Below are 20,038 nucleotides of genomic sequence, written 5' to 3' on the forward strand. Positions count from 1 at the left end.
CTTCAGGGCTGAATTAAATATATTTACTAATAATCTTGTCAGCTGGACAGCCAAAGATGGGGAGGAACAGAGAATTCTTGCCCCTTCTACTAAAAAATCAGGAGCCCAGAAGGGGCTGAGCCATGCATATCCAGTTCTTCTCTCTCAACTTGTTAATCAGATAAATCATTCCTCTCCTGGAGAATGGAGGTGGCAGTTGCCAAGTGAGGAGCCAGAAGAAGTGTCACTGTAGTAAAAATTCCCTGTAAGGAAGCTTGAGACCAGTGGGAAAGGGGTTACTGCCCCAGTTATTTTATTTTCCAGTATGCTCTTTTAAGGAGGTATAATTCACACAGACTAAAATACACAGATTTTAAATGTACAGTTTGATGAGCTTTGACAAATGTACATACTTATGTAATCACTATTCCAATCAAGATATCAACATTCTGACACTATAAACAGATTCACAGCAAGAGTTTTTTACGTACTAACTTGTTCGTTCATTTTAAATGCTTAAAAATACATTAAATTTGTAATAATTCTGTTGACAGCGTTGGTTGTCTCTGGATGAAGAATTTAATGAACTTTTTCTAAAAAGATCCCACATCATTAGTAGGCATATAATTATTTCTATGGAGAGACTGATTTTTTTTTACTGAGTAGAAGTCTTTTAAAAATGGAATGGTCTGTGTATTTTTTAGTTATATATTTTATATTCTTAAGTACTTAAATTGTCTTCACTGATATCTTCCTATATTAAAATGTAAGATCCTGTATTTCTGTTTCTGATAACACGGAGTGCATAGTGTAGGTGCATAGCAGGTAACATTTACCTTCCCTTCCCTATTGGTATACTTTGGCTCATAAGTGTGTGATAAAAGGATGGTAACTAGAGAACTTTCTGCAAGTAAGGAATTCATTCCCTTATTCACTTAGTTAATTTAACAAATATTTGCTGGCTACCTTTTTGTGCCAAGTAATAGGTATAGTGACTATAGTTAACAATGTGCCCCGTACAATATAGAGGGGGAGTATATATTACCAATTAAACAAAAGAATATATAACTGCACACTGTGAATAGGGCTGTGAAGGATGGATGCAGTGATAGAGAATAACCCTGGAGGGTTGGGGAAGAGAAGACTTAGAAGAACAACGATGGTCTCTGGGGTTGTGACAGTTAGGCTGAAACTTGATAAGAAAGGGATGTCAAACAAGGAGCACTGGGGATAGAATGAAGGAAAGGAAACAAGTAAAACAGATCCAGATGCCAATATAGGTAGTACTAAGTACGTCTTAACTACTTTTATTACTTGTTGACTCATAGTTTTGATGTATTATTATCATTTGACTAACATTATGTCTTTTTTCCTCAGTGTTGTGGTAATTACTTTTTATTACTTTCAGTAGTATGAACTTAGATATGATATATTATTCATACTTTATTTCAGAAATATCAACCTAATAACCATGTAATAAGATTGAACAAGTATATCTGAGATATGATGCCCTACAACTTCTTTTTAGTTAATAGAAGACATGCATATGAATATAGTTTTCTTTTCCTTTAGGGAAATAAAATCAATTTCTCAAAACTATTTAAGCCCTCTTAAGAAAATAAATATTAACCTTCGTTGTGAATGATAACCTGGGATTTTTTTATAAAGTAGGTTTAGGATTACTCGGTTAATCACAGTTGTACGAGACATCACTAGAGCATATTAGTATTATTTAATGTAAATTTTTAAGTCTAGTTTTTCCTGGGTTGACCTGGAAAATAAATTATCACTCATTTTATAATAGGGAATTCCACTTTATTTTTAGAATTGTCATGAGCTGGCAATGTACAAAAGTCTATTAAAAGTAAGAAAATGCCTGAAATTCTAATACTAGAACAGCAATCCCAGGAGTCCTTGGTATCCTATTAGGGTGCCCGTGAGGTCAAAACTATTTGTGTGGTAACATCAAAAGACATTTTTTGTCTTTTTTCTCTGTATTGACATTTGCATTGACAGTGGTGCAAAAGCAACTGTGGGTAAAAAATTGCTGGTGCTTCAGTATGTGTGAATCAGGCTAGCAGTAGCACCAAACTACAATAACTAGTAATTATTGTATTCTTTACCATCGTATACTTGAGGTTAAAAAAAAAATAACCAGTTTCACTTAAGAATGTCCATGGGGGCTTCCCTGCTGGTGCAGTGGTTGAGAATCTGCCTGCTAATGCAGGGGACACAGGTTCGAGCCCTGGTCTGGGAGGATCCCACATGCCGCGTAGCGACTGGGCCCGTGAGCCACAACTACTGAGCCTGCGCGTCTGGAGCCTGTGCTCCGCAACGAGAGAGGCCGCGATGGTGAGAGGCCCGTGCACCGCGATGAAGAGTGGCCCCCGCTTGCCACAACTAGAGAAAGCCCTTGCACAGAAATGAAGACCCAACACAGCAAAAATAAATAAGTAAATTAAAATAGGTTTAATTAAAAAAAAAAGAATGTCCATGATGAAGCAGGAAAAACAATGTTTTTAAAACTCTCAACTTTTTTATACACATTTTAAAAATATACTATTTGATAAAATAGGAAGTACACAGAAAACACTTGCATTGCATTGTAACGTCTGATGGTTGTTTTTAAGAAAAGCAATTGTGCAATCTTTTGAGTAGTGAGCTGACTGAGATACTTTTTTTCATGGAATAACATTTTTTTTTTTAATTTGAAAGAACAGAGAGACGAACTGGCTTTTCATATTTGGCAGATATTTTCTCACGAATGAGAATAATTTGTCATTTAAGGAAAACAGCTCACAGTATCTGTTGCTGGTGATAAAATTAGAGGTTTTAAGAGAAAATTAGAATTTTGGAAAACTTGTATCACCTTAAGCTTGACAGCTTCCCAGTACTTAGTCTTTAAAAAAGATTAGTGAAGATATTAACAAATGTGATATTTTGAAATAGTACAGTGAAACGTGTCAGTGTTTGGAAGATACACATAACTCCATGACCTAATTTTTTAAATGACCAATGCATTGATGATAAACATGTTGCATGCAAGAAAGATTCAAAATGCAAAAGAACAATGGATTTTCATGTAACAGTTGGTAGAGCTCAGTGATATTGTTTCAGATTTCACATGGTAACTAACCTTTAAAAAACTACCACTACTCAAGTTTTGGTGTAGTATCAAAGAATATCCACTGTTATCTGAAAGGGCTGTTAAAATACTCTCTTGTTTTCCAACTATGTATATGTGTGAGGCTGAATTTTTTTCATCTACTTAACCAAAACAATGAATTATAAAGATTGAGTACAGAAGCAGATATGAGAATCCAGTTTTCTTCTGTTAAGGCAGACATTACAGAGATTTGTGAAAATGTAGAAAAATGCCACTCTTCTCAGTAAGTTGGTTTTGAAATATAATTATTTTTCATTAAAAGTATAATTATGTTAACAGATAATAGTTTTATATTTGTTAGGTCTAAATGAATTACTAAAATAAGTCTTTAAAAGTCTCATTTTTAATTTTTAGTATGTTAAATATCAATATAAATAATTGAAAAAAGAGCTCTTTTGTACATGATACTATACGTAGAAAATCCTAAACACATCATCAGAAAACTACTAGAGCTCATCAATGAATTCGGTAAAGTTGAAGGATACAAAATTAACATACAGAAATTTGTTTGCATTTCTATACACTAACAATCAGAAAGAGAAATTATGGAAACAATCCCATTTACCATCGCATCAAAAAGAATAAAATACTGAGGAATAAACCTACCTAAGGTGGTAAAAAAAACCTGTACTCGGAAAACTATGAGACGCTGATGAAAGACATTGAGGATTACACAAACAGGTGGAAGATATACTGTGTTCTTGGATTGAAAGAATTATTATTGTTAAAATGACCATACTACTCAAGGCAGTCTGCTGATTCAATTCAATCCCTGTCAAAATACCAGTGACATTTTTCACAGAACTAGACCAAATAATTAAAATTTTGGATGGAAACACAGAAGACCCTGAATAGCCAAAACAATCCTGAGAAAGAAGAACAAAGCTGAAGGAATCACGCTCCCTGACTTCAGACTATATTACAAAGCTACAGTCATCAAAACAGTATGGTACTGGCACAAAAACAGACACATAGACTAATGGAACAGAATAAAAAGCCCAGAAATAAACCCACACACTTATGGTCAGTTAATCTACAGCAAAGGAGGCAAGACCATGCAATGGAGAAAAGACAGTCTCTTCAATAAGTGGTGCTGGGAAAACTGGATAGCTACATGGAAAAGAATGAAATTAGAACATTCTCTAACACCATATAAAAAACTAGACTCAAAATGGATTAGAGACCTAAATGTAAGACCAGAAATTATAAATTTCCTAGAGGAAAACATAGGCAGAAAACTCTTTGACATAAATTGCAGCGTTACTTTTTTGGATCCATCTCCTAAAGTAAAGAAAATAAAAGTAAAATAAACAAATGGGACCTAATTAAACTTAAAAGCTTTTACGCAGAAAAGGAAACCATCAACAAAATGAAAACACACCCTACTAAGTAGGAAAAAATATTTGCAAATTATATGACCAATAAGGGACTAATATCCATAACATATAAACAGCTTATACAACTCAACATCAAAAAGCAAACAACTTGATTAAAAAATAGGCAGAAGACCTGAACAGACATTTTTCCAAAGAGGACATGCAGGTGGCCAACAGGCAGGCACATGAAAAGATGCTCAATGTCACTAATCATTAGGGAAAATGCAAATTATAGCCACAGTGAGATATTATCTCACAAGTGACAGAATGGCTGTCATCAAAAAGAACACAAATAACAAATGTTGGTGAGGATGTGGAGAAAAGGGAACCCTTGTATACTTTTGGTGGGAATGTAAATTGTTGCTACACTGTGGAAAACAGTATGGAGGTTTCTCAAAAAAATAAAACTAGAACTACCACTCCTGGGTATATATACCAAAACACTAATTTGAAAAGATACATGCACCCCAATGTTCATAGCAGCATTATTTGCAGTAGCTAAGATATGGAAGCAACCTAAGTGTCCATCAACAGATGAATGGATAAAGAAAATGTTGGGGGGAGGTGTCTGTGCATATATATACACACACACAATGGAATACTACTCAGCTATAAAATAAGAATGAAATTCTGCCATTTGCAACAATGTGGACAGACTTAAAGAGTACTATGCTAAGTGAAATGAGTCAGAGAAAGACAAATACTGTATGATATCATTTATATATGAAATCTAGAAACAACAAACTATTAAATATAGCAAAAAAGAAACAGACTCACAGATATAGAGAACAAACTAGTGGTTATCAGTGGGGAGAGGGAAGTGGGGAGGGGAAGTAAAGGGGTAGGGGATTAAGAAGTACAAACTATTATGTATAAAATAAGCTACAGGATACATTGTACAACACCGAGAATATAGCCAGTATTTTATAACTATAAATGGAGCATAACCTTTAAAGACTGTGAATCACTATATTGTACATCTGTAATTTATATAACATTATACATCAACTAAACTTGAATAAAAAATTTTAAAAAGACCTCTTTGGGGTCCTAAATAATTTTTAATAGTGTAAAAAGATTTTTAACCATCTATGGTCTAGAGGAATCTGTGTATAATTTAGGAGGAGAGCATTGCTTTAAAATCCAAAATGTACATGTTTTGGCTTAAAGAAGTACTTTGAAGCGTTTTTTAAGTGGCATTGTTAAAACAGGTTTTATAGTCATCAGACTTTATTATTATTATTATTATTTTTTTTTTTAAATTTATTAATTTACTTATTTATTTTGGCTGTGTTGGGTCTTCATTTCTGTGAGAGGGTTTTCTCTAGTTGTGGTGAGCAGGGGCCACTCTTCATCGCGGTGCGCGGGCCTCTCACTATCGCGGCCTCTCTTGTTGCGGAGCACAGGCTCCAGACACGCAGGCTCAGTAGATGTGGCTCACGGTTCCAGTTGCTCCGTGGCTTGTGGGATCTTCCCAGACCAGGGCTCGAACCCGTGTCCCCTGCATTAGCAGGCAGATTCTCAACCACTGCGCCACCAGGGAAGCCCCAGACTTTATTATTTTAAGTCATATCATTTTGAAACTTTTCTAAACCTTCATATTCATTTTATGTATTTAAAATACAACAGAGGAAGCCAAAAATGTAATTAAGTATTATTTGCAAAGCTATGTAATTTTTTGTAGACTTTTTTTTTTTTCAGTTAACCATGGCTTGTTCCTGAACAAGCTAAATAAGGTACAAGAATGCTGAAAAGGTGTTCTCTGACTATCTGTGGAATATTCTTGGTATCTTACAGATACAGAATGAATATTTTATGAGTTAAATGGATCAAATTTTATTTAAAAAATATGTAATCGTATAGTCCATTGCCATTTTGGAATGTATGTGGAAATTAATTCACCATAATGGGAGCCTTATGCCTGTTAGTGGTACTGTTTATCATGTAACATGATGGTTAGAGAGATTTCTGATTGCTCTTTTTTCTCTAAGCAGATAATCTCAGTGATACCTTGAAGAAGCTGAAGATAACAGCTGTTGACAGAACTGATGATAGTTTAGAAGGATGCTTGGATTGTCTACTTCAAGCCTTGGCTCAAAATAGTAAGTTTTAAGGAACCTCCATACTGTGAGGATATAGGGAGGGGGAAGGGTAAGCTGTGACAAAGTGAGAGAGTGGCATAGACATATATACACTACCAAACGTAAAATAGATAGCTAGTGGGAAGCAGCTGCATAGCACAGGAAGATCAGCTCGGTGCTTTGTGACCACCTAGAGGGGTGGGATAGGGAGGGTGGGAGGGAGGGAGATGCAAGAGGGAAGAGATATGGGGACATATGTATATGTATAACTGATTCACTTTGTTATAAAGCAGAAACTAACACACCATTGTAAAGCAATTATACTCCAATAAAAGATGTAAAAAAAAATAGTAAGTTTTATTATGTTTACTCAAATGCCAAACAAAAAATCAAATCAGCAGTCATTCAGAAATTGGTATGTAGTTTAGCACATAACTTACATTCACATAACTTGAATTCTTTTGAATCCTATCCCTGAATACTGAGATTGTTTTACTTGTTCACCCTCCTACTTACCTCGCCTCCCCCAGGATACTGAAAGCCAAGTTGATAGGCAGAAGAAAGGTGGAATTGATTGGTGGTGATGACATTAATACTAGTCCCAGAGAGAGGCAGTTCTTAACAGATAAGCACCAAAGTTGTTTTTCTTCTTAACACCTACATTTATGCTTTAAAAAAAGACTGTGTTTACATGTGGGGAGGAGAAACAGAGAGGAAGCTTTGAAAAAAAGAAAGAAAGAAAGAAAGAAAGAAAGAAAGAGAGAGGAAGCTTAAAACATTTGAAATTTTTTTTCTGAGATCTTTTAAATCATTTTACTTTAAAATAATGTGTATGCTTAGGTTTAATTGGAAAGAGCCATCAGCAGTCATCCAAAAATCCTGTAAAACTGAGGTAACACTTGATCTTTGGTGGAGTGGTAAATAATACTAGAGATAAAAATTATACAACTCTTCATTGACTAATACATTGTATTGTTACATTTGATCCATCATATTTCTATTCACTAATTTCTCTATTATCACAATGAATAGACAGATACAGAATAATTTTCATTTGTTTCCTTAATTCTCCTTGGTTGTGCTGTGGTTTATGCTGTACTTGTTTTGAATTATGCCATTATTTTATCCTGGGACTAATTATGTAGCTGACAAATAATTCAGGAGGAAGTATAGACTGTATTGTTAGAGTTCAGTTTCAAGCACTCTGATATGTATGCATTGTTTTTTCTTTTTTAGTAAACTGTGATTAGAAAATTTAAAATAATTGATTGCAGTACTCTTCATCAAAAAGCACATTTAAGGTAGCTTTTAAAATTCTGTTTTAGTAATTTTTTGCTTTTGAGATTATAATTATGTCAAGCTATTTAATCTTAGAGATATCAGAGAAGGGATTTAAAATAAGGAGTTCAGTAAAAACATCTGGATAAGGGTCACAGTGGTAAAGAAAAAGAATAAGAGAGAACGTGTAAGGCTGTACTCTCCATTATAATAGATGCAGGTGGCTATTTAAATTTTAACAATTAAATTTAATTAAAAATTAAGTTCTTGGGCTTCCCTGGTGGCGCAGTGGTTGAGAGTCCGCCTGCCGATGCAGGGGACACGGGTTTGTGCCCCGGACCGGGAAGATCCCACATGCCGCGGAGCGGCTGGGCCCGTGAGCCATGGCCGCTGAGCCTGCGCGTCCGGAGCCTGTGCTCTGCAACGGGAGAAGCCACAACAGTGAGAGGCCCGCGTACCACCAAAAAAAAAAAAAAAATTAAGTTCTTTAGTCTAACTTTTCAATAGGCATGTTTGATTGGTGACTGCCTTATTGGGGATCACAGGTATAAACTATTTCCATGATCACAGAATATTCTTTTGGATAGAACCACATAATGACCTGATTTTTACACATGCCTGTATAGGCAGATTTACGTAATCTTGTAATTAGTCTGTATAAATTGAGTATCTCAAGTTCATTTTTTTTCAAGCATTGTTTTATTATAACTTATTTTGTTTTAAATGGCCCAGTTTTTTCTCTGTGTGAAAAACAAGTAGTATTTTCTAAATAGACCATTTGTTCAGGACCTGAGGGACATGGAGGTGATCTCCTTGGTTATACGTGGAGTCTTGCTCAGCCCTCTCCTGGAAAGACTGGTACACAGATAGATGAAATTGTTGAAGAGAAATAAAAAAAGGAAGCAATATTTTATAGCTTTTTAAAGAACAGATTCAGGAAATATTGACAAGTGTATATAGTGGCAATTCCTATTTCATACAAGTGTCACGTAATTGTTCATTATCTATAGAAAACCCTATGAAAGAACATCAGTTTACTTGTTTTTAAAGAAGAAAGTATTTAGTATCTAGTTCTATATTCCTAACTTTGTAATACTCATCTACCTCTTGAATCCTTAGGTTATTTCTTAACGCTTGTTCTTTATTCAGTATGTTGATTTTTGGCTCCCTACTAGGCTATAATCCTAAACATATCAAATTATGTACAGAAGCTACTAATGTAGATTATAAATCTTCTCTAACAGTAAGAATTGTCTGTTGTTGTTTGCTTTTAGTCTGCTTTATGCCTTTAATATTTCTGAACAGACTTGCTGTCATGTATCAAAATTATTTCCTAAGTAAGGGACTTTGAAATTTATTACCAACTGTTTTTCAATAACCTTGTTAAATCTTCATTTACTGAGCATGAAAGATTGCTGCTGTTTTAGTAGAAATGAAAATTTATTTCACTTAATTATTTCACAGTAATATCTAGATTTGTTTTTTACCCTAAGTTATCAAATGTATCACAGAGTGATACATTTGCAGTTTTCTTTGCAAGCTAAATTCATTATGGTGTTCACCTCCTTTATATACTTTTGTATTATGTGGCTCTTTTAGTTATTGTGTCCATCATTAATGAGGGCTTATGACTGGTGTTAATCATAAATTACCAAAGATTCAGTTTTTACTAAATATAGTATTTTAAGAATAGAGGAGACTAGACTAAACTAGAGAACATGGTCAACTAAAAAGACACTGACAATTCTTGATGAATTAAGACCCCTGAATTGCCATAGAGTAGTGGTGGCCACCTAAGTTTGAATTTTTCTACACAGTCTAAAAAGCCATACAAATCAACAAAAAATCAGATAAAATCAAATATCTATAACCTATGCCCTGGAGACACACTAAGAACTTCAGATTATTAGGAGAGAGAAATTAATATCCAAATCTAGCCTACTCAGCTTCAGAGCCCATTTTTAGAGGGAGTTCATGAAGACTGCAGAGACTACATGGAAAAGACGAGAGGGGTTGAATCAGGAGCCTAGGGGTGATAGTTTACAGTTAAAATTGCCTTTAGAGAGAAAAAGTCTTAACTTGGTGGGAAAATTCTAAGACCTGGCCTTAGATTCAATTTGGAGCATTGGCTATTGGGAATCAAAAGGAGGAGACTTAAAAGTACACAGGACCCTAGGCAACAGATCAGGAGAGTGCCGCTTTGGGGGATGAAATTGTTCTCCCTTGTAGGCTTGGTGTTGAAGGGAAAGAAGGATGCAAGATGGAGAAAGTAAGTGCTCTGTAGAAATAAGAAAATCATACTGTTAGAAGACACACTAATAACCCCCTTTGGTTTAAGTTCAGAAGAGGGAGCTTTTGAACTAAAAAACCTGAGAATTCATCCTTACTCTTACTGCATACAACTTTTACTGCTAGTTAAAGAAAAGAAAAACTATACACTGAATAGGAAATTGCAGGCTATATACATACATAGGTGCTATAAGGAACAAAGCAGAAAATAAGAATCAAAACATTTTAGTTATTGAATATTTTTCTCCTAAACCACCCACGAAGTGGTTATCAGTAACAGAACACCATGACCTCTATTAAACATCCTTAAGCCTTTGCAGATATGAAAAGGAAAAAGAATACCTGGGTAAGAAATTCAGGAACTTGGAACCAAAGTGGATAATAACTAGGAAGATGTAAAGTAAGAGTTGACTAGAAGATAATGAAGAAAAAGAATCATTTTAAAAAGTAAGACTAAATTACAAGGTACCAAGGAAGAATAGAGGTGACTGAAAATTTAATAAGGAGCATTGAGGAAAGCGGGCAAAATGAAGACAGAATAAAGGATCAAAGAGAAAATGATTAATATAGAAGATAGGCAAAAAGATCCAGCATACATGCAACTGGAATCCTCAAGGAGAAAAACAAAACATTGAAACAGAGCTAATATTTAAAAGTATGAACTTTTCTGAAGTATAAAAAGACCAGAATCTATACGTTGAAAGGGCCTAGAATGTACTTGTGAAAATTGACCTCGAAGAAGTCTAGCAAAACTTTTAGACTTTAAAGGTAAAAATAAATACAAAGGAGAAATCCTCCAGGCTTCCATGTTAAAAGATCAAGTTATTTAAAAAGAAAAGAAAATTAGATTGGCATCAGACTTTTCAACAACAGTATGCAAAACAATTCAATATTAGAGCAGTATTTTCAGAAAACTAAAGGAATAAGAATTTTATATTGAGCCAAGGTGCTCAGTAAGTATCAAGGCTATAGAAAAATTCTGTTAAACATGGAAAAACGTAGGGAATACTATGCTCACTAGCCTTCCAGAGGAATCTTCTAAACTTGTGCTGTCCAATACAGTATCCATTCTTTGACATGGCTATTGAGCATTTGAAATGAGGCTAGTCTGAATTGAGGTATGCCATAAGTGTAAAACACATACTATACTTTAAAGACTTAGTACTTCCCTGAAAGTAAAATATCTCATTAAACCTTTTAAAATTATTGATTACATATTGAATCTTATTTTTAAAATTTTATAAAATATTTATAAATATTTCTATTGGAGTTTTATAGGCTATCATTTCTTGAATTATGGGTGGTTTAAGAATTGGACCAGCCAGTATGCTATGATGGAAATGCAGCTTAGAAACAAAATCATCATTATTGTCATCAATAAAATATAGTTGGGTTATTCAGTGGAGGAGTGGACATTTTTAAAAGAGCCCATTTAAAATAATGAACCTTAAGTTCATTATCCTAGGGTTAGATTCTAAGGAAGTAGTAGCATATAGGTCCAAGATATATGTTAGTCAGAAGCAGAAAGAAGAGACAGTATATATTCAAATATATTTATATCCAGGAATTCGTAGAAGAGGGGTCACAGAAAGGCTTGAATCTGATTGAAATAATGAGAAAGACCATCTTGAAATCTTTCACAGGTCACAAGATTAGTAACAGAAGATAATAACATGGTACTGGGTGCTGTTTGCCTTCTAATATGCTTTTAAGCACTGTACTTCATAAAGGGCAAAGAAAGCTCTCATTATGTACAGTCTCCAGAAGGAGATAAGCCTCCATTGGTATTTGTAGTTTGTGATTGAAGCATTGACAGAGAATCTGGATTTTCATACACTAGCTAATTAATAAATGATACCATTTTTGCTTCTTAAGTTTGCTAAATTTGAAAAACTTCTTATGTTCCTGACAGTAAAATATGTAAGAGAAATGTGATTTGAAATGATACTATATGCCAAATATATACTGAAAAAGATCTACCATCCTCAGTAAAACACTAATACTGACTTACTGTCACTAAGTTGTTGGGGGAGAAGCTGATGGGTTTGTGCTGCTGTGTCTTCCTAACATTTGTTTCTGACAGGGTCCCATTTAACTGTGTAACTGCAGCTACCTGTAGGTCTTCTGTGGCCATATGCTTAATAGATGTTAACTGGCTTCTCAAATTAAACACTAACCCAATATGTCCTGAACATGTCAAAAAATATGAGGCATGCAGATTGGACTTTTAATTACTATAATGAATTGGAAATGAATTAATAAGAATTATATATTCTCTCATGGAGCTGATTTTCAGATAGCTGGGGGCTTTGAATGACACTCCAGGAGGCATGCCATCAACCACCACACAGCCAGGGTTGTGATTTTCCTGTAGGGAACTTTCACAGGGAAACCCATACCAGTGGCTTCACCAGATTTTCGACTAAAGAGGTCATTAACTTGTTCTCTTAGCTGTCTAGCTTTTTCAACTTTTGACAGTCTTTCATTATCATAGTCTGGAATTGTCACCTGAATGATGTTAAGATCTTCAGCATCTGATGCAGTAGTATTAACATTGGGCGATGAATTTATTTTTCTTGGAGGGCTCTTAGAGGAGGAGGTGCTCTCCTTAATTGCTGTCTCAAACATTTCAGGCTTTTTAATGATGAACTTAATTTTGGCTTTGTTTCTGAGTATCTTCTCCAGCCTTGGAATGCCAAAAGTAGATGGTCATCAGAATGGCACACCCTCGGGCGAGCCTTCCACGTGCTGAGTTCATTAAATTCACAGTCATTAGACCATTTCCAGGACTTGTGATTAATAACCAGTTGGTTGATCAGAGTGAGTCAGAAGGCCCGTAATCCAAAAATCAGCTGAGCCAAGCCAGTTGGAGGTTCCTGCAACAGAAGAAATAGAGACTGATAGAAGCTCTCAAATCAAGCAAGAACCAGACCCTACGTGATAGACCTCTTCCCTCCTAGGCTTAAAGTATCAGTGGGTGAGAAGAGCTTTTCGGACCTGTTACTGCCCCAAGCTGTGTAATATACTTGTATAACAGAAATACCTTCTATACAAACCTTTTTTTCTACTTTTAAATAGAAATGTCTACTTTTTCAGCAGTTCTGTGAATTGAGTTAAAGAGCAGAGTGACTGTAAAAAAAAAAAAGAATTATATATTCTCAACAGAAAAATGTAGTTTGATGTTTAAAGGAAAATGCTTTAAAGTAAGAAATAGATTGATTAAATTAACCTATTTTCAGTGTCTTTGCTGTGATTATGGATGTTTGAACCTGATATTAAAGGTATGGGCAGTAGCATACTGCTTTTTAGCTCCTGTAGTACTTGGTAGTCATGATGGTTGTTTCCTCTAGAAAGCTTTCTTACATAGTCTAAATGCTTTCACTTTTACCTCTTGTAATTCAGATTTCCTGAGTACCCACTTGGCGTTGTAAAACAAAGGTTAAAGTTTCACCATTAGGTAGACTTTGGGATTTATAAATGTGACATTTTGAGAAATTAATGAATCATTATTTTTACTAAAGGAAGCCTCTATATAAAATAGATGTATTCTTGCTATTTTAATTATTTAATTTTATTATATTCAATTATTTATTTTTATATATGGTATAGGTGAGGATTTAATTTTATTGTTTTCTAAACAATCAATTTTCCCAACACCATGTGTCATTTAATCTATTCCTTATTGGTTGAGGACGTTCCTTTTATCATATAACAACTACTTAATTTAATATAATTGGGCCAGTCTTGGGTTTTATTTTATTCCATTAATTTGTTTGTCCATTATTGTGTTGTAACCGTGCTATTTTAATTATAGTAGCTTTATTGAGAAAGTTCCTCTTTATAAATCTGTTTCAAAGTTTTTTATTTTCATGGGTTTGTTATATCAGAGAAGTTGTGTAAATACTTTGTTGCATTCCTGGAGAATGCTGTTGAAATTGGGATAAGCTATAAATTAATTTGGAAAGAATTGAAAACTTCTTAATAGTTTGTTATTCTGAAAACATAAATTATATCTTTTTTTATTCAAGTTTTCTTTATGTCTCATTAAGATTATGTAATTGGTTTCACATGCTTTCCATATATATCTTATTTAAAGCATTTTTCCTATGTATTCTACATTATTTTGGTTGTTTTTGCAAATGGACTTTTTCCTATTATAACTTCCAGGCCGTTTTGTTAGAGATCAGTTTGAAAGCTGTATTGATTTTTATATCTTTTATTTGTATTCAGCTACCTTTGGAGCTCACTTATTAGTTAAAATAATTTTTTAGCGAGTTCTCTTGGGTTTTGCAGTCAGAACATACAGAAGGTGTTATTTTTGTTTCCTCTTTCCCTTGTAACTATAGCTGACTTATTGAGTTGGCTTGAACTGCCAGCAAAATAGTAAATAACAATGGTATGAGTAGTATCTTATTTTAGTTTCTGATATTAGTGGCAGCCCTTCTGATGCTTCACCATTCAATATAGTACCTCTGGACTTAATATAAAAGTCCTTTTTCATGTTAAGAAGATAGTCTTAATTAAAGAATGATTTTCTTAAAAAAATCAAGAGCAGGTACCTCTAAACCATAAGTCTTTAGCCTACTCAATATAAGAATAGTAAACATTGTTCTTTTTTATTATTTTAAAGTTTATTTATAATGAAATTATTTGCTGAGAGCATTAATTCTAGAGGAAGATTTTCTTAAGAATGGAAAGTACAGTGTAGTTTTACAATCTCAGATTCAATGTCATTTAGTAGGATAGTGAGGTTCAGTATAATTTATATCTTCCTTCGTGTATTCAGGGACAAATGTTTACCTATTGAGAATTAGTACCTAAAGAATAATTAAAATTAATAATGTTAATTATTTATTTTAGAATGAATGATTATTAAATGGTCTGATAAACATTTTAGGAAATTTCTTAATTTCATAATTTACAGCCCCCAGAGGTTCAAAACTACAGTCACTGGAGCATTAATTTTGCCACCAGATAATTGGTTACAATTACAAGGTCATATTATATCAGCCTTTGAATTATGTTTATAGCTATAAATTGAGATATTCATTTTTTTGTTAGTTTGTATTACTCAACCCTGACAGTGTGAACTTGATTGCTTATTATTTTTCTTACTTCATTTTAATATAGTTTTACATAGATATAAATTTAGTTCTACATGTAGTTTTATACAGTGTAGTTTTATATAGATTTCTCTTAGGCATTTGTAATGTTATATGAATTTTGGTATGTCAAGATTTAATGAAATATGAATATAAATTATTTTATAAATTTAAAAAATATTTTAATTACTTGGCATTAATAATCATTTTTAAAATTTCTAACATTTGGCTTAGAGGAAGAAAAAGAAACACTAGCCAGAAAAATAGGTAATTGAAATAAATTTTTCTCCTTTTGGAGGTTTGATTTTATATGAATCTTAATCAATGTAAACCTATAGTTTATCTATTATGTTAAAACTGGAAGAGATGCCATACCATGGGAATATGTTTTATACCAAGTAAATAAACAAAAGCAAAGTTATTTCACTTTTCACTGTTACTCATTTATTATCTACTGCAATTTCCAGTTTTTGAGTTATGAATGTATGTGAATATTAATGACCAACTGCAAATATTGTTGAAATAGGAAAAATAGTAGTAACATTAAAGGCAAAATAGAGAGTAAAAGGTTAACTCTTTGCTTGAAATATTCAGAGTAAGGGAAGAATAGCCAGAAAGTGGAAAAGGTCCCAAATTAAGAAACACTTTTTAGAAGCACATTAAAAAAGAGTTGAAGAAATAAATGTATGCTAAGTCAGCTATACATCTCTTTAACTGGATATAAGATACTATATTATTTTTATTTGCTGTACAATAAGATCTTGATGAAGAATACTAAGGCCAAAATATTATATACCATATTCTTAACTGTGTGTGGTTCATGGTCATTTTACTGTCTTATAACAAATCACAACATAAATCTTAGCAGTATTTTTTTGGATCTGTATCCTAAGGCAAAAGAAATAAAAATCAACAAATGGGACCTAATTTACCTTAAAAGCTTTTACACAGCAAAGGAAGCCATCAACAAAACGAAAAGACAATCTACTGAATGGGAGAAAATATTTGCAAAGATACGACTGATAAGGGGTTAATATCCAAAATATATAAACAACCCATACAACTCAATACCAAAAAAACCAAGAACCCAATGTAAAAACGAGCAGAAGACCTGAATAGACATTTTTCCAAAGAAGATATACAGATAGCCAAAACGTATGTGAAAAAATGCTTAGCATCACTAATCAGATAACTAAAATCAAAACCACAATGAGATATCACCTCACACCTGTCACAATGGCTATCATCAAAAAGTCTACAAATAGCAAATGTTAGCTAGGATGTGGAGAAAAGGAAAACCTAGTGCACTGTTGGTGGAATTGTAAATTCGTGTAGCTACTATGGAAAACAGTATGGAGGTTCCTCAAAGAGCTAAAAATAGAACTACCATATTATCCAGCAATTCCACTGCTGGGTATATATCTGAAGAAAACACTGGATCATTGGGATACATGCACCCCAATGTTCATAGCAGCATTATCTACAGTAGCCAAGATATGGAAGCAGTCTAAGTACCCATCATCAGATGAATGGATAAAGAAGATGTGGTGTATGTGTACACACACTAGAGTATTCTCAGCTATAAAAAAGAATGAAATCCTGCCATTGCACCGACGTGGATGGACCTGGAGAGCATTATGCTTAGTGAAATAAGTCAGACACAGAAAGACAAATACTCTGTTATCACTTATATGTGGAATCTAAGAAATAAAACGAATGAATATAACAAAACAGAAACAGACTCACAGATACAGAGAACAAACTAGTGATTACTTGTGGGGAGAGGGAAACGCGGGGGATGACAGGAGTACGGGATTAAGAGACACAAATTACTATTTATAAAATAAGCGACAAGAATACATTGTATAGCATAGGGAAATATAGCCATTGTTTTGTACTAACTTTAAATGGAGTATAATCTATAAAAATATTGAATAATTATGTTGTCACCTAAAACCAATATAATATTGTAAATCAACTATTTCAAAAATAAAAAAATTAACAAATAAGTGAAAATAAACACAACCTCTTTCCTCAGAAATCATCAGTAACTGAGAAAATGTGAACGTTTCATGTGCTTAGTAAGATAGAATTTAGGTATAATATTCTAGGTAGTATTCATACAATGGACTGTATAATGTAGAGAATCTATACTCTCATTTTTTTTACTAGAATTTAGTAGCATTCAGTGCCTTCTGTTGTCAGATACCTTCACTTGGAAATTTTGGCTGTTTTATCACCAGTTAAAAAACAAACAGTGCATTGTGTAATTTCTTGAGATTTCAGAAAGCCAACACATTTAGATAGAGTCAAAGTCATTTTTCTTTTCTGACTCTAGTTATTCAGAGTTGGAGCAGTAGTACAGAATACTATGTGAAATTTCATGACCCTGCACGTGAATTACTCTGCTGGCAGCACTCCTCTTGCTCCAGGGCATGTAGGGGAAAGAGGTCAGGGTGGTCAGTCTTTTGTTCTATTCAGACATTCAGCTGATAGAATGAGGTCTACCCACATTGTAGGAGGCAATCTGCTTTGCTTAAAGTGTACAGATTTAAATGTTAATCTTAGCCAAAAACTCCCTTACAAAAACATCCAGAATAATGTTTGGCCAAATTCCTGGGTACCATGGCTCAATCAAGTTGTCATGTAAAAGTAACCATCACAAGTGGACTCTATATCCTACTGACATATCAAAATGAATTGTGTGGCATAATAGTTATGTGTTGGGATAACTGCTAGTGAGGAATGATGCCCTTAACAGAACTTTCCACAAGCAAATCTATAGTTGATTTTACTAAGGTTGATTTTATGACCTGCTTTTTAGTATTTGTTGTGATAAACCCCAAAATGAGACTCCAAAAGGCGGAGTAGTGGGTTTTTTTTTTAAGAGACATCTGGATGTAAATTCTGGGTTTTAGCGCACAGTGTTCTCTGAGGTGAGTTCACTTAGATGCTGGTAATTTTCTCTGCCCATATTGAAGTGTTACACATCTTTTCTCCTCCTTGTACTAAAGGAGCAAACAGAATGTTTTCATTTTGCTCATAATAACTTACTTATGGATTGATCACCTTTTCTTTCTGATGTGTGCATGTGGGAGGGATAAGATAAAAACAAAGTAGTTTCTAAAATGATGTCTGAAGTTTAAAGAACATTTTTGCATATGTTTGCTTTTGAAAAAATGTAATCTGAGACCTGATTAGCTTAATGCAAAGTGAAAAGTTTAGTCTCTGCATGAGCTAGTGATTGGTAATGCTACCAAAAAAACTTCCATTCTTGATGAGAAAATTCTGAAAATATAAGACCGTCTCCTTATAAGCTCAATCCTCTTTTCTGTTAAAAGTAATTACAACTTCTATAACATTAATAAATGTAACTCAGTTGCTCCATCTTTAGCATTCTGTAGGACAGCTTATGCATCCCTCTAGTTGAACTTATTTCGGTGTATATTAATTATGTGTGTATGCCTTTTTTTATTCAGTTATAAACTCCTTAAGCACAGGGCAGTTCTATTCAACTAGCATTAATTGGGTACCACCATGCATTAGTTGGTACCTTGCCCTGGAGCGATTGGATAGACAAGTAACAGATAAGTTTTAATACAGTATAACACATTATAGAGCTGATTACAAAGTGTTCAGAGAACTGGGTTCAATTCATAGTTGTAAGAGTCTTTCAAAGTGTCACAGAGGGACTGACATTTCGCCTAGATTCTGATGGATAAATGGGTGTTTCATAGGTGTATTCTCTTATCCTTCTCCTTTTACCTACCTTTTCTTCAAACCTTAGATAATATCAGCCATCTACCTTTTCCACTTCTCAATTCTGGCAGCCTCCAGCTGCTGGAAAAAAAAATCACCCAGTGGTACAGAATGTTGCTATTACAAATTTAGGGTCTCTAGCTTCAGATAGTAGTGCTTTTTATGTGTTCCTTCTTTGTGGAATAAATTTTTCTCCTTTTTCTGCTTAGAACATGCTTTATTGGGCTTCAAAACTCAGTTTAAATGTTACCTTGTTTATGCGATCTTCATGGAACTGTGATTGCTTCCCATTATACATTGTATGTAAGCTCCATGGTGTTATCAGTCACACTGGATTGTGGTAATTTATTTATCTCTCTCTTTCTCTTACTAAGCAGCTCACTGAGGATATGGTTTGTATCCTTTAGCTTATATTCCCGATATAGTAGGGACTCAGTAAAAAGACATCTTCTGTGGATAATCTCATCTACTCCAAGTCTTCAGCTACCAAATGGGTTCTAACAGCTTGGAAACAATTACAACATTGTGTGTGAATATTGGGGAAGAGGGGTGAATTTGATAAGCAGGATCAGGGAATGCTGGATTTTGAAAACACAGTGTACTTTACCCAGGTAATGTGAGGGCACAAGGATTATGGGAAGAACATCCCAAGCAATGGAAGCAACATATACAATGTCACAGTGGTGGGGAAGAAACCTAGTTCAGTCAGAAACTGAAACTGGAAAGGGAGTAGGGGTCAAGTTATGAAGGGACTTTTATGCCATACGTCTTAGTCCACTTGAGCTGCTGTAACAAAATAGCCTGGACTAGGTGGTATTCCTCACACTTCTGGTGGCTGGGAAGTCCAAGACCAAGGCACCAGCAGATTCTGGTGAGGGCCTGCTCCCTGATTCATAGACCACTGTCTTTTCAGTGGAACCTCACATGGTGGAAGAAGCATGGCATCTCTCTGGGGTCTATTTTTGTAAGGTCATTAATCCCAACATGAAGACTCTGCCCTGTGACCTA

The 20,038-nt window shown here is 34.2% G+C and overlaps 1 protein-coding gene across 5 annotated transcripts in view; it reads left to right on the forward strand.

The window, feature by feature from the left end:
- RAP1GDS1 (Rap1 GTPase-GDP dissociation stimulator 1) overlaps nucleotides 1-20,038 on the forward strand; it is a 150,291-nt gene that overhangs the window by 28,918 nt on the left and 101,335 nt on the right. For 4 of the 5 annotated variants that reach the window (XM_081219159.1, XM_081219161.1, XM_081219163.1 and 1 more), the window contains exon 2: nucleotides 6,513-6,623. In XM_081219159.1, coding sequence (XP_081075285.1) covers nucleotides 6,513-6,623 — 111 coding nt within the window. The remainder of the gene's footprint in view (nucleotides 1-6,512; nucleotides 6,624-20,038) is intronic. The other variant, XM_081219160.1, reaches the window with a different exon arrangement.

Source organism: Mesoplodon bidens (assembly GCF_964165515.1).
Source record: "Mesoplodon bidens genome assembly, chromosome: 1".
In the NCBI taxonomy this organism is placed as follows: domain Eukaryota; kingdom Metazoa; phylum Chordata; class Mammalia; order Artiodactyla; family Ziphiidae; genus Mesoplodon; species Mesoplodon bidens.